Source organism: Xyrauchen texanus, chromosome 8 (genome assembly GCF_025860055.1).
Source record: "Xyrauchen texanus isolate HMW12.3.18 chromosome 8, RBS_HiC_50CHRs, whole genome shotgun sequence".
Taxonomy (NCBI): domain Eukaryota; kingdom Metazoa; phylum Chordata; class Actinopteri; order Cypriniformes; family Catostomidae; genus Xyrauchen; species Xyrauchen texanus.
Genome location: NC_068283.1, coordinates 33,328,283 through 33,344,887, shown reverse-complemented (window position 1 = coordinate 33,344,887; position 16,605 = coordinate 33,328,283). Strand labels below are relative to the sequence as shown.

General features: G+C 37.3%; 1 protein-coding gene across 2 annotated transcripts in view; it reads right to left on the bottom strand.

Moving 5' to 3' along the window:
- The window catches only part of LOC127647830 (C-type mannose receptor 2-like), a 46,629-nt gene that overhangs the window by 7,114 nt on the left and 22,910 nt on the right, over window positions 1-16,605 (bottom strand). For both annotated transcript variants that reach the window (XM_052132312.1, XM_052132313.1), the window contains exons 5-21: window positions 15,108-15,221; window positions 14,005-14,144; window positions 13,034-13,229; window positions 10,688-10,842; window positions 8,915-9,019; window positions 5,693-5,808; window positions 5,435-5,583; window positions 4,110-4,327; window positions 3,661-3,803; window positions 2,552-2,639; window positions 2,048-2,177; window positions 1,936-1,968; window positions 1,611-1,774; window positions 1,321-1,489; window positions 693-835; window positions 399-513; window positions 128-285 (exon numbers count right to left, since the gene is read on the bottom strand). In XM_052132312.1, the coding sequence (XP_051988272.1) occupies window positions 128-285; window positions 399-513; window positions 693-835; window positions 1,321-1,489; window positions 1,611-1,774; window positions 1,936-1,968; window positions 2,048-2,177; window positions 2,552-2,639; window positions 3,661-3,803; window positions 4,110-4,327; window positions 5,435-5,583; window positions 5,693-5,808; window positions 8,915-9,019; window positions 10,688-10,842; window positions 13,034-13,229; window positions 14,005-14,144; window positions 15,108-15,221 (2,336 nt within the window). The remainder of the gene's footprint in view (window positions 1-127; window positions 286-398; window positions 514-692; window positions 836-1,320; window positions 1,490-1,610; window positions 1,775-1,935; window positions 1,969-2,047; window positions 2,178-2,551; window positions 2,640-3,660; window positions 3,804-4,109; window positions 4,328-5,434; window positions 5,584-5,692; window positions 5,809-8,914; window positions 9,020-10,687; window positions 10,843-13,033; window positions 13,230-14,004; window positions 14,145-15,107; window positions 15,222-16,605) is intronic.

The following is a 16,605-nucleotide window of genomic DNA, read 5'->3' as shown; positions in this document are numbered from 1 at the left end:
TGGATAAGTGGGTGTGTGATTGGATGGAAGGATAAGTGAGCGAATAGCAGACTGGATGGATGGATGGATGGATGGATGGATGGATGGATGGATGGATGGATGGATGGATTAAAAATAAATCTAGTACCGGGCTTTTATTATGTCTGTTGTTCACTGGTTCTCCAGGGGCCCAGTTAGTGTAGCTCAGCAATCCGGTTTCAAACCACCTGAACTGAGCCTGTGATTCTGAGGTTAGCCCCACCCACACATGAAAACTACTATTAGGTAGTAGAGTTACAAGGAATGCTAAGAAGAAAGAAATAGAAAGAAATAGATTTATTTCAGAAGTTAGTCTGTTTCCATTGAGTACAAAACAAGACATGCATGTTCATACGTCTGTGTGTATGTTTTTGCTTTACCCTGCACTATATGATTTGGCACTGCCACTAATGTGGCTCTTTGTGTCAGGCATGTCTTAGAAGCAGCATCCCATGTACTACGACGTGACACCTCCTCCCCAAACACCTTGTAACACTGTTAGAATGAGAAAAAGAATGAGAAACCAGAATGCTGATATAACATATGAGAACGACAATTTTGCCATTGAAACAATTTAATCTTAAATTTCTTTAAATTATTAAGTTTTAAAAAAACTCAAATAACAAATGATCTACTGTACAAAGTTCAAGCTAAATTTAAGTTCAAGTTTCGACCTTATGTAGGAAAGGGCTCCAGCCCTGGGGGCAGCCAGCGGGTTTGAGAGGAGGAGAAGGTGTCGGAGGGGTGGTACCTGTCACATTTACCCTCTTACACACGTATGGAAGATCGACATGACACCTCTGATCTGACCACTCACCTGAGAGAGGATTACAGTAAAGCAGCACATGCAGAATCAGAACTCAGCACTCTTTAAACAGGTCATATATTATTCCCCAAAATGATCTTATATAGACACTTGAGAAATGTTTAAATTCAAATAAACTAAACATCGAGACTGCCTTAAATTTATGACCCCCTTGAAAGAAGCGTGCTTAAGGGTGCTGTAAGCAATTTGGAGTGGCCTACACTTTTTAAGCCAATCAGAAGATTCTCTCCGTCTCTCCCTTTTATGTGCTGACATGTCTTTGGAGGGTAGGGTTCTGAAGGTATTGAATGTATGGGGTTGGTCTAATTCAGTGTCTAAGTCTAAAAGAATTCGGGAAAATTGCTGAAATTGCTAACATCACTTTTAAGCTTAAACATGTGCCATCCAGCACGTTGCGTGTCAAATCAAGGTGAACATCACATATTTCTATACAAGTCTCTATATGAGTGTGTAAAGGACTATTAGAGTTGTCAAACCTTTGGAGGCTGAGATTTGGACACATTTGGGCTCTTTGCTGTTTGGTCGAGGCAGTCCGAGTCCCCAGGACACATAGTTGAGCACCGAGTGATCAGACCATCTAAATCTCCCATCGCTCTTAAAAGTGTGTAGCCCCACCCACCACAGGTCATTTTCTTTGCGGGACATCTAAATACAGTGAAACAAAAACGTGCAAAAACAATTTGCCCTGTTGGATCAATTTATGCCAAAGAACATTTAGTGTCAAAGTCTTAGAAGACTGTTGAGTGCCTGCTATGAATGTGTGTACCTTACGTAAAATGCCAACCAAAAACTGATTCTCTTTGGGAGAGTGCATTGAGACCAGGGAGGCATCAAACCAGGAGCAGATCCTCTGAGCCTGGTCCCATGTGGAGCGGTGCTCAAACAGTTTATACTGAGCTTCCTCAAAGTCAACCCACTCTAATCCAGTGTCTACACAGATTGAAAACATTACGTAAACCGCACATGTTAACCTGTTTCCATAATCTATATTACAGGCTTATACATTTCTAAAAGTGAAAAGGGGAGGAGAACATTTTCAAAGGCAATTGTAAAATCCAGAGGTCAGGTATTAGACATGTATTGCGACAGACCTTCATGGCTCTCAGGTTCCTCTTCCACCTTCCCTGCAAAACACATTAAATAAAAGTTAAAAGGCTGTTTAGGAGTAATTTAAAATGTGCAGGAATGCATGTTTGTGGCTACCTTTTGGTATTTTGCAGATCCAGTCAAGCTCAGAGTCGCAATGTGAAACCAGCCAGTTGGTATCAGCCATGTTAGCTGCTCCACACTCAGCAGAGCCATAATTCCCCCTGCCAAAGTTCTGATAGGTCACCTGAAAGAGAGGAAACAAAAAAATAGAGATTATATTATCAATACATTCGATTTTATTATGATTTTTTATATAATTAGGATTATATTAGTATACCATACAAAAAATGACTATGGCGGTACCAATGTTGAGTTAGAATAATATCATGATACTTTGATATACAGTATGCTGTACTATGGTACTGAATAACTTCCATATTAATATATCATATTATTTACATGGTACTCCAAGTTACTTCAAAGAATACCATGGTAACACCATGGTACATGTCCAAATATGGTATTACCATAGTACTTTTTGTTAGTTATCTTTTATTGTTTTTATAGACCTCTAGTACATTAAATTACTGTGCTAAAACAGCACATCAATCATCTCACAGCTGATCCATCACTCCATGTCCAACTTTCACTGTTCCGGCGGGAAATTCCAATCCATAGCCAATGTTGCTCGTGATCCTCCGCCTTCCTGCACACACACAGCCAATCGAAAGGTTGAACAGTTAGGGGCCATTCACACGAATGCATTTTTGCGTTTGTCTGCGCAATTATTTTTATCATTTTAGCATGCGCTATACGGACATCTTTGACCATTCAGTGTCTCGCACAGGCAATCTGGGTTTTTTAGATGCCCTGTCAAGTTTAAAAAAAATTACAATTCTAAAAACACATCTCAAGACATCTATGTTCTCTTGTATTTGTTTGAGCTGTATCTTATTTTTTTAGCACAAGAACACATTCGTACTGAACGGTACTAAGCGATACTAATGTAAATCAGAGATGCAAAACCATTTAGCCAAAGCATACGTATGCCGTATGCGGACTGGGACTTACAGTGACACCAAGCGGCATTGATGCAGCATCTTTCAAATGCAATAGTTTTCAGTTATCGATGCCATTGTAGAAATTCACTATTCACAGTCAGCCATGATTAATTTAATCCAAGAGTGAATGTGTCCAATAACAAGGCTGTTACTGAGATTAAACGAGTCAAATACAGCTGGTAATGTGATCCCAACACGGCAGTCCCCATGAGTAGACCCTCTCCATGTAGAATAAAAAAGCTTTTACAAGGTTACTCATATAACTACAGTCTTCAACTCATATGAGTGGTCATGATTTTATACATATGTTTTAAAATGACTATTAATTTATCTCGAAGTAAAACTTTTTTAAAAGGGAAAAAATTACTGATTGCACCTTTAACACTAAACCAAAAAACAACCATACATTGTCAAAGCAATAACAATGTCCTACCAAATGCATTAAAGAGGCCACATTTTATTTTCCCTGTTTCTTACAACAAAAACAATCATTTATTGCAACTGTATCTTTAAGACTGCCACATGTAAATAAGTGTTGATTTATAAACATAGTATGTTAATGGTTGTGACATAATAACTTGAGAGAATGACCTGTTTTTGCCACCAAGTTTCAAGAGATGGTCAGGGTATCCTGGGAAGGGAGCTCTGCACATCACACAAACTTACCCAAAGGCCTCGTGGAGAATCTGGAAAACAAAGGCCTCTTCCTCCAGCGTGCTGAAGCTGGCGAGCTGAGCTCCGTGCTTTTGGCAGAACTTGTGAGCTTGAATCCAAGTCAACCTCTTATCCAAAGCACCTGCATGAAAGACCTACGAGAGCACAGCAATGACTTACAGTTCACCAGAAAACTAAAACTCTGTCATTATTTACTCGCCCTCATTTCATTCCAATCCTGTATGACTCCCTATCTTCACAAAAGTAGATGTCAGGAGGAATGACAGCCTCAGTCTCCATTTACTTATATTGTATGAAAATGATTGGTCGCTGAGACTAGCATTTCTGCCTGACATCTCCTTTTATGAAAATAGAAAGCCATATGAATGTGGAACAACACGAGAGAGTAAACAATGATAGAACTTTCATTTTCTGAAACAGAATTGGGAATACTGGTTTACCTTGTAGCAATGGCGGAGTGTGTTAGTGCTTTTCCATCCAGAAGGGCAAGCGCCCGTCAGGGAGGGTGTAGGCTGAGGAACAGGAGGGCTGGGGATGAAAGAGGAGTCCAGGTTCTGTTTGCAAATGTATTTTGAGTGAACACTGGCACAGTCTTTCACTTCCCACAGGCCCATCGCCTGACCCGCCACCATCACCACACAGCCTCCATTTACCTGCGCTGCGAGACCAGAGGACGGGATATCAGCAGGTCCATCATTAGATTTTATGATTTAGAACCAAATGATAAAGGAAATGTCACATTGTCATAAACTATTAAGAAAGTATATGATTGGTTGAGACTAAAAAAATTGTTTTAATGCTTGTTCAATTTATTCAATGAGACATGATGCTACAAAATTCTTAAACATTTTGCCACTGCTTAATTTAATGGTGTACAATATATTTAAATAAGCAGTTTTCTTTATCAATTTCACCATTGGGATTATAAATAATTTTACTTGGCCATAACCAGACATACAGAAATCCAGATGCAGACCAATACAGACTAGAGGTTGACTGATAGTGGATTTTGCAGATACCGATAACTAAGGTGGGAAAGGCAGATAACCAATAAATCGGTCGATAGTTTTTAAGATGAATTTATAGAATGTCAAAAAAAGTTATTGTAATTTCCTTACTATGACAGGCACAGACAAAGAGTCCTAAATGAATAAAATCCCAGATTCAGTTTATAGTTCAACTAAAATCCCCAAAATAACCAGAAAAAATGGTTATGGATTTGGTGCATACTGTTGGTACATTCATTATGTATAAACAAGCCCAAAACACACCAGGGACTCTAATTTTGAAATGATTAAATGATTAAAAACCATCAGCAACTATCGACATAGATATTTGCTGATAATGATAGTTCCAAAAAGCAACTATCGGCACAAATTAATCGGTAATACTGATATATATCGGTCTACCTCTAATATAGACACACTGGGAATTGATTTGAGTGTTTTTTAATCTAAAAACATACGTACGTGTAGTTTAATAAAGAATTCTACCAAATTAAATGATGGTAATATCTTGTTGTAAGCAAGAAATAAAAACTATAAATAGACAGTGTTTGGTAAAAATAAAAAACATTTTTTAAATGTATTTACAATGTGTACTCTGTTATAGTAGACTGACTTCATCATATTATATGTTGTGTGGTGGTTCATGTGTGCACGTGAACACAGTTCAAATCCCGTTCAGTCCTTTTCACTTTTATGGCATCTAGTATACACAACAAAATGTATTTAATTTGTACAATAAGGCTTGAAAAGATCTGTACCTGGCTCGTCTCTGTTCCAGTTAGTGTATGTGAGCTCCTCTCTTGTGATCCAGTGGAACGGGCCAGTGCTGTTCTCATTATACAGGCCGAGCCAGAACTGATCATCAGAACGTCCAAACACCAGACTGCTCACAAAGGCCTGCTCAAATCTGGACACACACACATGCACTTCATTTATTACTTCATATTTAATTCACTTGGGAAATAGCTTTCAGAAACCATACAAGTTGTCCAAGTTCTGAGGCTTGAGTCCAGTACCTGTTTTTAATAATGACGAGTGTAGCATTGTCGCTAGCACACATTCCTTTTGCATCATTAAAGGTTAACGATTCTTCCCCAACATTGAAACAGTTAGGACTGTGCCATCTCCAGCCCTGAAGAGGTTAACAAAAAAAGAAAATGAGAAGTTTCATGCATTATGGTGTATTATTAGACTTGTTTGAGAAGTAATCCATTGGTAGACCCTGCATGCTGAGAAGATGTTGTATTTTGAAGGCTTGTATGATAATTTGTTCCCAACTGGCTTGCTTAAATGTGATGTGACTTTTGTAATTGTTGAAATACTTTTTCATATCCCAGACACAACTATATAAGAATGCCATTGTAGGCCGACTGTGGCGCTTTCAAAAAATTGCACTTGTTTGTTTGAGCAGTCTGACATGCCAAATCCTGGCTCAACCAATAGTTTGAAAACTGTCATATCTTTGCAATTCCATTAGGTGCTGTTAGTGGTGCATAAATTGCACACTCTAGGATAAATTCACTAAACAGTTCGCCACTTTTGTGCGTGGTATTTCAGCACAAAAACATATTGTAGGTTTTATTCACCAGAGACCCATACTTTAAACAGGCGCAATCAGTGTTGAAATTGTCCTGCATCTTTAGTATGTTGATTGACTCATTGTCATTTCTTTCCATGTAAAAATGCCTCATTCTTGGTAAATTAGGTTCATTATAGATTATATGCCATTCATAAAAATTCCCCGGTACAAACTTTCTTCTGCCAGTAAAATTAATTTTATTTAAAAGAGATGTTTGTGTAAAATTACTGTCGATCATATAATAGTAATTCATCAAATTAATCAAATGATGGAGAATAACCTGTCATGCAGATGTATGATGTAGTCCAGCCATGTTTAAGATATGATTCGTGTGTCTGGATCACGAATCCATGATGGAGTGATGCTGTATAGTCCTGGCAAAATGTGTCAGATCGCTGTGGTCTGCTGCATCCTTCACTATGCAGCAGTAAGAAAAGGCTCGCAAGATCAGAATTGCAGTTGCAAATTGGATTCAGCAGTGATTGTCTGGGCGTGTGCGCCATTGCCTGATCTGCATAATTCCTTTAGTGAATTGGCCGCTAAACTAGTGCAGACAGCACATGCAACTGACTGGCTATTTTACCAGGTGCCAATAATTCTTGGTGAATTCCCCCTCCATCTTTTAATATTTCTTAACCAACAAGACTATCTTAACAAGTTTAACCAGCAAGAGCCAACTGCTTTGCCAACAATGCTTTCTTGTTCAGGCAATGTTACTAGAAACCCCATGTTGTTGACTGAATGTCCACCAGCTGAACCATCAGCAAATCCCCACTGACCAGCATAAACTAGTCTGGACAGCATTAAATATTTGTGCTGTTCTTTTAGAAGAGAAATTTGCCTGTATGGGCCAAGACCTTTGGCAAGATGAGTAAATGACCCACACTGACACCCACATTTTAAAGGAATGAATTTGACACGTCAGCACTGAGCAAAATGCGGTAACTTGACCTGTCTCCCGACTGTCTGCTCTACTGTTTAGGACATCATGCAGGGACAGATGTGCTTTCTTATTGTCTGACAATGATGAACTCACAATGACTCCACTTTTAGCTGGCTATTTAAAAAATCAATATGAAAGCCTTGAAACTAGATCGCAGGGCAGCAAAATCATTTTAAAAGAGTTTTTAGGTAAAATTATAGTCTGTAGTGGTTGTAAACACAAATACAGATAGAGGGAGAAAAAAAAGAGAAAGATTGAGTAATTTGCAATGTGTAAAAATAAAAAGTTACAATTCAGTATGCAAAAAGATATAAGAAAGAAGACCAATCGCAAATGATTTCATGATTTCATGCTCATTTACACTTCCTAGTGCTTGATGCATGCTCAGAGTGCTAGATGGCACTAGAAAGTGATATTGTGCTTGAAATCATGATTACCAAGCAGACTGTTGATGTCAAGATTTATAGTAAAAAAGGAGTTGTATTTTGGTCGAAAAACCATTGGATTACTTCAGAAGACATGGATTAAACAACTGCAGTCATATGGATTACTTTTATGCTGCCTTTATTTGCTTTTTGGAGCTTTAAAATGTTTGTCACCATTCACGTGCATTGTACGGACCTACAGAGCTGAGATATTCTTCTAAAAATCCTTTTTGGAGTTCTGCAGAAAAATAACTAATTTACATCTGGAATGATATGAGGGTGAGCAAATGATGAGAGAATTTTCATTTTTGGATGAACTATTCCTTTAAGCAATTTAGGGTGAATTCATTACAGAATATCAAAAAAATAAACAAACCACAATAATTATTGTGTTCACAAATAACCCCAACTTGAATGTTTGTGGAATATCATTTTAAACACAAAGAAGAGGCAATATCAATGATTCCAAGCAATATATTATGAAGTTGACGGATATTTAATTAATATTTTTTTTATGTCAAATCTTTTAATTTGGACAAAATGTCTGTTTAAAAGCTTTGGTATGTCCACAAGTAACCTTTTGACCTACTCTGACCTATGTCATGGTATTTAGGGTCAGGGGTCTTTGAGAAAATGCACATTTAGCAGATGCCTTTTATCAGGGTCACGGCAAGGTAACAGCAATAATGCACACACACATACATCACAAAGAATCAAGAACAGTGACAGGTTTTGTGGAGAACTGTTGAAAACCTAGTGGAGACCTGGAGGAACTGAAAGACAATTTTTGCTCCTGTATGCAAATATTCAATATTTTGAATACTGTTTATACTTTTTGAATTCTAAAAGTCCAAAAAGTTTATTTTATTGGTTGGGTTAAGGTGTGGCTATAGTAAAATTAGCTTTGCAATTAAAACAATAGAAGTCTATGGTAAATCATCATTTACATAGTTAAGAAAAGTGGGAGCATGTCAGACTTCAGTGTTTACTGTATGCTTTCGGCAGGTCTGGGGCTACTGACCACATCCGGAGTTTGAACAGCATGACACAGCAGCGACTGTGAATAGAGCCTTTATGCAGAGAGAAAGACTAAAAGTGAGAGAGACAGAAAGTTGTGGGGGAAAAATCCAGCTAAATGCTACTAAACAAATAAAGAACTATAGAAGTTAGAGAGAACAAAAAGAGAAAGGATAATTAGAGGATTAAAACAAATGAAAGTAGCAAGAATGGCAAAGACAAATGAGAAATGGAAAGAACAAGAAAACAGATGTAAAATAAATGAGTGATTTACCTGTTTGCAGCCATGGTCCTGTACACGGTCATCAGCTTTCTGTGCAGCTTTCTTACAGATGGAAGGCAGAGAGTAATTACATGGACTATCATTCCAGCGGCCCTCCTACAAACACACACACACATAATGAGGGTTATCATTATGAAGCTATGGTCTCAGAACTGAATAAATGTAGCATTTAAAGATCACTGTCTTAATCACTGTCTTTTCTTAAATGAAAAAAACATTTTCATAGTCATTTAAATCTGTTTGACAGTTCAAAAGTGATAATGTTTTTAAAGCGATAAAGTTTGCTAAAACCCAAACTGCTTTGATACACTGTCCCTTTTACTGCAACAAACTATGGATGATTCTCGCAAAACCCATCAAGAACACGTCCTGCTCATATTTCACCTCAAAATCATGAAAGAAATAAGATATTCTATTTTGCCTAAAGAAAAGCATATTTTAGTGCCATCAAGTTTTTGTTTTTTCATTGTAACATAAGACGCGAGAATCAATTGCGTTGGCCGTCAATGACATGAAACCTGCCGTGACATGTAAACACACCATTTTTCAATCTCAGTGCAAATGCAAATGAGATTTCAGAGCTTCAGTGAATGATTGAAGATTATGAGTGAACATTAACTTAAATATTGCGCTGTTCTCTCACAAAGCTACAATATGGCTTTAGAATATAGCACACAAGTCAAATGGTACAACTTTTATGCTTGACAGATCTGATCACTGAGAAATTGGGATGTTAATGATTAAACAATGATCGATTAATTGCGGTTAATAATTTGATCGATTAAGCATATAAATTGTCGGTGAATTAATTTCAGAACAAATGCGTTCAGTAATCCTGCCAGCAGACATTGAAAAGTCTGTCTATACAGTCATCTGCCACTAGAGGGCAAACTGCTGCTTGCATTACAAATTACTGCATCTCACGTCTTGTACGCAACACAGAATAAAAACCACACAGACGCCATTTATCACTTCCACACTTGAAAAGATGAAGAAGGACCAATGTAATCAGTGTTGGAGCATACAGTATCTCTTTAAATGAACATTATGCTTTCTGCACTCGCTGTAACAGTGTGTTAATGTAGGCTACAACATGAAAACAAGCACAGTTGATCTGCCAGTCTCCTTGTTTCATCCCAACCTAAAATTACTTCAGTGATCACCAGGAAAGCACAACAGCATTTTCAGCTGGCATCTCACCATCTCCAGAGAAGTGATATTTTATGTACTGTGTTTACAAGGTTTTGATTTGACTTCATTTGAAATAAAAAGTCCAAATGTCCGAAATATCCCATGAACAACAACGTAAAGTTTTAATGAACTCAAATATGTATCTTCTATACAAGTTATTATTAACAGTAATTCATTCACAGTAATTCAACAATTCACAAATACAATTCACAAATTTGTACTAAATATAGCCTAAATGTATTAAAACATTGTATTAAGAGGAAAATGCCAATACTTGCATTTCTTAAGTGTGTTCATTTAATTATATTTAAACAGTGAGCTACATGCACATATTATCTTAAGTCCCCCATGTGCATTTTGCATTATAAACGTTAGTGATTAATTGATCGATAATTATCACGAAAACGTATTATACAAATTTTTTAAAATGTATATCCCTGCCGAGAACTGTACTTAAAGTGAAAAGAGCTGTCTAAAGGTTTCTATAAATTCGGAACAACATACGAGTCAACCAATCCTTAGTGACCTTTCAATGTAGAAGGTATTCGATCAGAGGGTCAGAGGAGTACTTACAGGACCCCAGATGGTGACGCAATCCTCATTGACGTTTCGAAAGTTGTTGGGTTCAAATGGGTGCCAGTAGGTGAAGATGACTGGAGTTCGATCTGTCCATTCAAAGTTCATCTGCATAGCTGTATCATGCAGACCAATCCACAACTCTTCTATATCTAAGACACAGGAAGAAAGAGAGTCTGAATACAGCAAGGAGATTGTGTGTGTGTGAGCGTGTATTTATCACTTTGTGGGGACCAAATGTCCCCATAAGGATAGTAAAACCCGAAATTTTTGACCTTGTGGGGACATTTTGTCGGTCCCCATGAGGAAAACAGCTTATAAATCATACTAAATTATGTTTTTTGAAAATGTAAAAATGCAGAAAGTTTTCTGTGAGGGTTAGGTTTAGGGGTAGGGTTAGGTTTAGGGGATAGAATATAAAGTTTGTACAGTATAAAAACCATTATGCCTATGGAAAGTCCCCATAAAACATGGAAACACAACATGTGTGTGTGTGTGTGTGTGTGTGTGTGTGTGTGTGTGAGCGTGTATTTATCACTTTGTGGGGACCAAATGTCCCCATAAGGATAGTAAAACCCGAAATTTTTGACCTTGTGGGGACATTTTGTCGGTCCCCATGAGGAAAACAGCTTATAAATCATACTAAATTATGTTTTTTGAAAATGTAAAAATGCAGAAAGTTTTCTGTGAGGGTTAGGTTTAGGGGTAGGGTTAGGTTTAGGGGATAGAATATAAAGTTTGTACAGTATAAAAACCATTATGTCTATGGAAAGTCCCCATAAAACATGGAAACACAACGTGTGTGTGTGTGTGTGTGTGTGTGTGTGTGAATATTCTTGCTATGTGCATTTATAAGGCAGATATGTAAATTGCTTGTTTCTATATCCAGTACAGTGGTAAATAAATACAGATTTTTCTCCAAAACACATTGGTCACAAATATGAGGTAACACACAAGCCAAAAATCCCTTAATCATCAATCACAGTGGGTTACACTGAAGAATATAGTCCTGATGTGTGGCAAAAGGTTCTTGAGCTTCACAAAATGGGAAAAGGCTATAAGTAATTAAATTCCACCATCAGTGCAATAATTAACATGATCCCATCAATAGGAGATCTTAAGAATCAGCCTGGTTATTAGTTGGGTCTTGGGATCAGAAATTCTAAATATATATATATATATATATACATATATATATATATATATATATATATATATATATATATATATATAACACATGCACAGGATCGGTACATCCGAATAACACACTTGCGGGACAGGTACAGGATGGCAACAACAACTGCCCCAGTTACACCAGGAATGAACAATCCCTCCATCAGTGCTCAGACCGTCTGCAATAGGCTAAGAGAGGCTGGACTGAGGGCTTGTTGGCCTGTTGTAAGGCAGGTCCTTTCCAGACATCACCAGCAACAATGTCGCCTATGGGCACAAACCGACCTTCGCTGGACCAGACAGGACTGGCAAAAAATGCTCTTCACTGACGAGTCGCGGTTTTGTCTCACCAGGGGTGATGGTCAGACTCATCATTGAAAGAATGAACGTTACACCGAAGCCTGTACTCTGGAGCGGGATCGATTTGGAGGTTGAGGGTCCATCATGGTCTTGGGTGGTGTGTGTCAGCATCATCGGACTGAGCTAGTTGTTATTGCAGGCAAAATCAATGCTGTGCGTTACTCATGTTGTACCCTTCCTGCAGGCTCATCCTGACATGACCCTCCAGCATGACAGTGACACCAGCCATACTGCTCGTTCTGTGCATGATTTCCTGCAAGACAGGGATATCAGTGTTCTGCCATGGCCAGCGAAGAGCCCAGATCTCAATCCCATTAAGCACGTCTGGGACCTGTTGGATTGGAGGGTGAGGGATAGGGCCATTCCCCCCAGTTTGCAAGTGCCTTGGTTGAAGAGTGAGGCCACATCTCACAGCAAGAACTGGCAATTCTGGTGCAGTCCATGAGGAGGAGATGCACTGAAGTACTTAATGCAGCTGGTGGCCATACACTTTTGACCCCCTCCATTTCTGTTAGTCACATGTCTGTGAAACTTGTTCAGTTTATGTCTTAGTTGTTGAATATTTTTATGTTCATACAGATATTTACACATGTTAAGTTTGCTGAAAATAAAAGCAGTTGAAAGTGAGAGGATGTTTAGTAATGATAAAATCCCATTTAAAACCATTTAAACCCATCAAAAAATATATTGAATTTAATTTAACAATATTTTCTATTATTTATGACTTTGAGTGTCACCCCATGCATTGCAGATGTTGCAAATCCCTTTTTGCACCTCAGTATGTATGAAAGTGTATTTGCATATGTATACCTCTCTTCATATTCTTAGTAATAAATTCAAGCTCTGGTAGGGTGTGTATGCTAACAAGGTTAGCCTCCATCTTCTGACACTTTTTGTGGGCGGAGTTCCAGTCCAGGTTTTCTGAGTTCAGCCTATAGCAGCCCACCTGGAAGTTCTGCCAGCCCACATCACACTGGTACCGGCCATCATCTGCCCAGGAGTCTGTTAACAACACAAGCACATACATAAACACACATACACACAACAGGAGATATTAGGCAGAATGTTCAGATGGATTGCATGTTTTCTTTGTTTTTGTTTTTTTCATACAATGAAAGTCAATGGTGACTGATTTGGGCAAACTATCCCTTTAAAATGGGAAAAGTCTTTGACTGCTTAGATTAAAAAAAAAAAATTATTCTGTGATCTTTTTTTAGATCAAGTCTGTCATTCCCTCATCACTCTGAACTTGAGAGCAAATTCAGCAAAACATTAAAAAAAGATAAATCCTGTGTCAATTTAAACACACCTGAATGAAATGAGATGTGATCTAGGACATTTATAAAACTAAAAACAGTGCATGCCATTGTGTAGACTTTCCCTTAAAGCCTCACTTGTATTCATGTCAAAAAACTATAATATGAACTATGCCAAATAAGGTCTATTGGAGATGTTGCCTTTGTTTTAAACACTTCTCTGCAGTAAGCAAGTCGTTTCATAAAAAATTGGCCATAGCAAAAAGTGGCAATTTTCCACTGTAAATTACACCAGGCCAAAGAAAACCTTCAGGTGAGTCAGCATAATCCAAACTAAGAACAGTCTCAGCATGCAAACAACATATCTTGACCCAAATTACATGACTTGGCCAGACAAGGTTTACCTCTGAAATAAACCACATCATATTTAATCATTTTAAAATAGAGCTATAAACAGCAGTAACATTACTTTCATAAGTGAACCACACACCACAAATGTCCAAACACACTGAGAAACATAACTGTGGTGAAGGGGTCAAGAGTTGCGTTGGGTCGTTTCTTGCAGATGTAGGGCAAAGCCACTGAACAGTCTCGGTTGTGCCAGCGACCCTGAGCATCAGAGCTGATCACTCCACAGTTCTCCTCCTCGTCATAGCTTGGCATGTCTACAACACACACACTAGATAAAAATACATCCTCCCTCTACTCTCTATGAAATTCTGGTTACTAGAAAAGCCCCTAAGTAGTAGCAATAGCAATATTAATGCTGTTTTAAAGTTTATTTACATCATGCAAATCATAAAACAGATTGAAAAAAACAAGTGTTCTTGATGTTAAGCATTCATTTATACTCATGGGCTGTGCCTCAATGGGATAGTTCACCCACAAATTAAAATTCTCTCATCATCTACTCACCCTCCTGACATCCCAGATCTTTCTTCAGCAGAACACAAACAAAGATTTTTAAAAGAATATTTCAGCTCTGTAGGTCCATACAATTCAAATGAAGCTCCAAAATCCACATAAAGGGAGCGTAAAAGTAATCCATATGACTCCAGAGGTTAAATTCATAACTTCTAAATCAATATGATCAATATATAAGTAATTTCTTATCATAAATTGTCCTCCCTGCCCAGTAGGGAGTGATATTGACAAATAATGTGAATTACTAAAAACAAAGCTAAAGTGAAGGAAAAGGACTTAAATACTGATCTGTTTCTCACCCACATCTATCATATCGCTTCAGAAGACATGGATTCAACCACCAGAGTCATCTGGTGTACTTTTATGTTGCCCTTTTTTTGGAGCTTCAAAATTATGGCACCCATTCACTTGCAGTGTACTGTATGGACCTACAGAACTGAGATGTTCTTAAAATCTTTGTTTGTGTTCTGCAGAAGAAAGAAAGCCATACACATCTGGGATGGCATGAAGGTGAGAAAATATTTTTGGGTGAACTATCCCTTTAACAAGCACCGCTAATAATAAGTCATTTAAAAAAAGTCAATAAAATACACTAAGAAGGTAGTCAAATATTGTAAAATGTATTCATTGTGTGTTGTTTGTGCTATGACTGTCAGAGTGGGTGTGGTTTTAGGAGGGTGTGTCTTTAAATGGTGTGGCCTCACCTGCATCCCAGTTTAGGTATTTGAAAGGGGCGGAGTCAGCCCACTGCCAGCCACCATTGAGGTCTACATCATTCAAACCCATCCACATGGTGGAACTGTACCCACTAAGCAAGCCTACAGTACACACACACACACACACACACACACACACTTTATAAACACCTTCCACAGAGTTTTAAACCAAAATTAGAGCAGCTATTAATAATGTATGCTGCCTCTTTTTCAGCATTTCTTTATTCTTTTCCAGAATCTAAATGCCAAAACATTGCAATTATGGAATGAACAGTGGTGGGGAAGCTTCTTTGAAACTGTAGTTTGACAAACTACAAGCTACTAATAATTTTAAGTAGATAAGCTACAGTCAAGCTACTCTTTTGAAAAAGTAGTTAGCTACACTACAGGTTACTATCAATAAGTAGCTAGCTACATTGAAGCTACTTAATGAGGCAATATTTTTTTTATGTTTTTTATGTATAAATACATTTAATGTGTTTAAATAAACATATTCAATTGATTTAATAAATTTACTGAATAGTTACATTAATACTGTTAATAATGGCCATAAAATAAAATACAACAGTATAAAAAAAACAAAAAAGTTCAGATGCCATAAAAAAATATTCTTTATACTATACTTCACACTTTTCAGTCCTGCTGTGAGCAGATATAGCCTACTCCCCTAAAGATAAACGTTTTATGACAAACTATCCTTGGGCTGGTATTTTTTGTAACATGCAAGTGCCAGCTTTACAGGTCACATACAGAGGATGCTCTACAAATATTTGTTTGCTTTGTTCAGGTCCAGAAAAAAGTGGATGGATGGTTATCCTTGACTGTTGCATAACACGCCATAGATGCTTTCTTTTACCAATCATTTTATTTATTTTACATGAAAATAATAGTTAATTAAATGCTAAGAAGTGGAGAAAACAAATAGTTCTGCATGATAGTAATTATTATAATAATATATATACTGTATATTTATAAATATTATAATAATAATTCACTCTCTGCTCTCAGTAATGCACAGATGATGAGAAGCGAAATAAACATATTTAGAACAGAAACAAAATCCCTAAAAAGGCAATAATAACTTCTGTGAAGCTGACTCACACTCTATTTTCAAAAAACAACTAATAACCAGTCACAAAAAAGATCTATTCATCTATTTTGAATACTATTCTGATGCTAGAGAAACTTTGTAATATGGCACTTATGTTTTCCTCTTTTGTAAGTCGCTTTGAATAAAAGTGTCTGCCAAATGAATAAATGTAAATATAAATGGTTGCTCGCTTTACATAACCATCAGAAAATCTATTCTTATCCAAGTGAGCTGTAATAAGTTCTCAGTAGATGACAGTAATTCACTATTTTTGTTTGTGATCTGCCATTACAAAAGAAGAAGACGACACTGCCTGATTCTGATCAGCAGACAGAAATATCCGTTTTGACATTTTGGCTGTAAAAGTTTGGTTTCTACACAATAAGGAAGGCTATT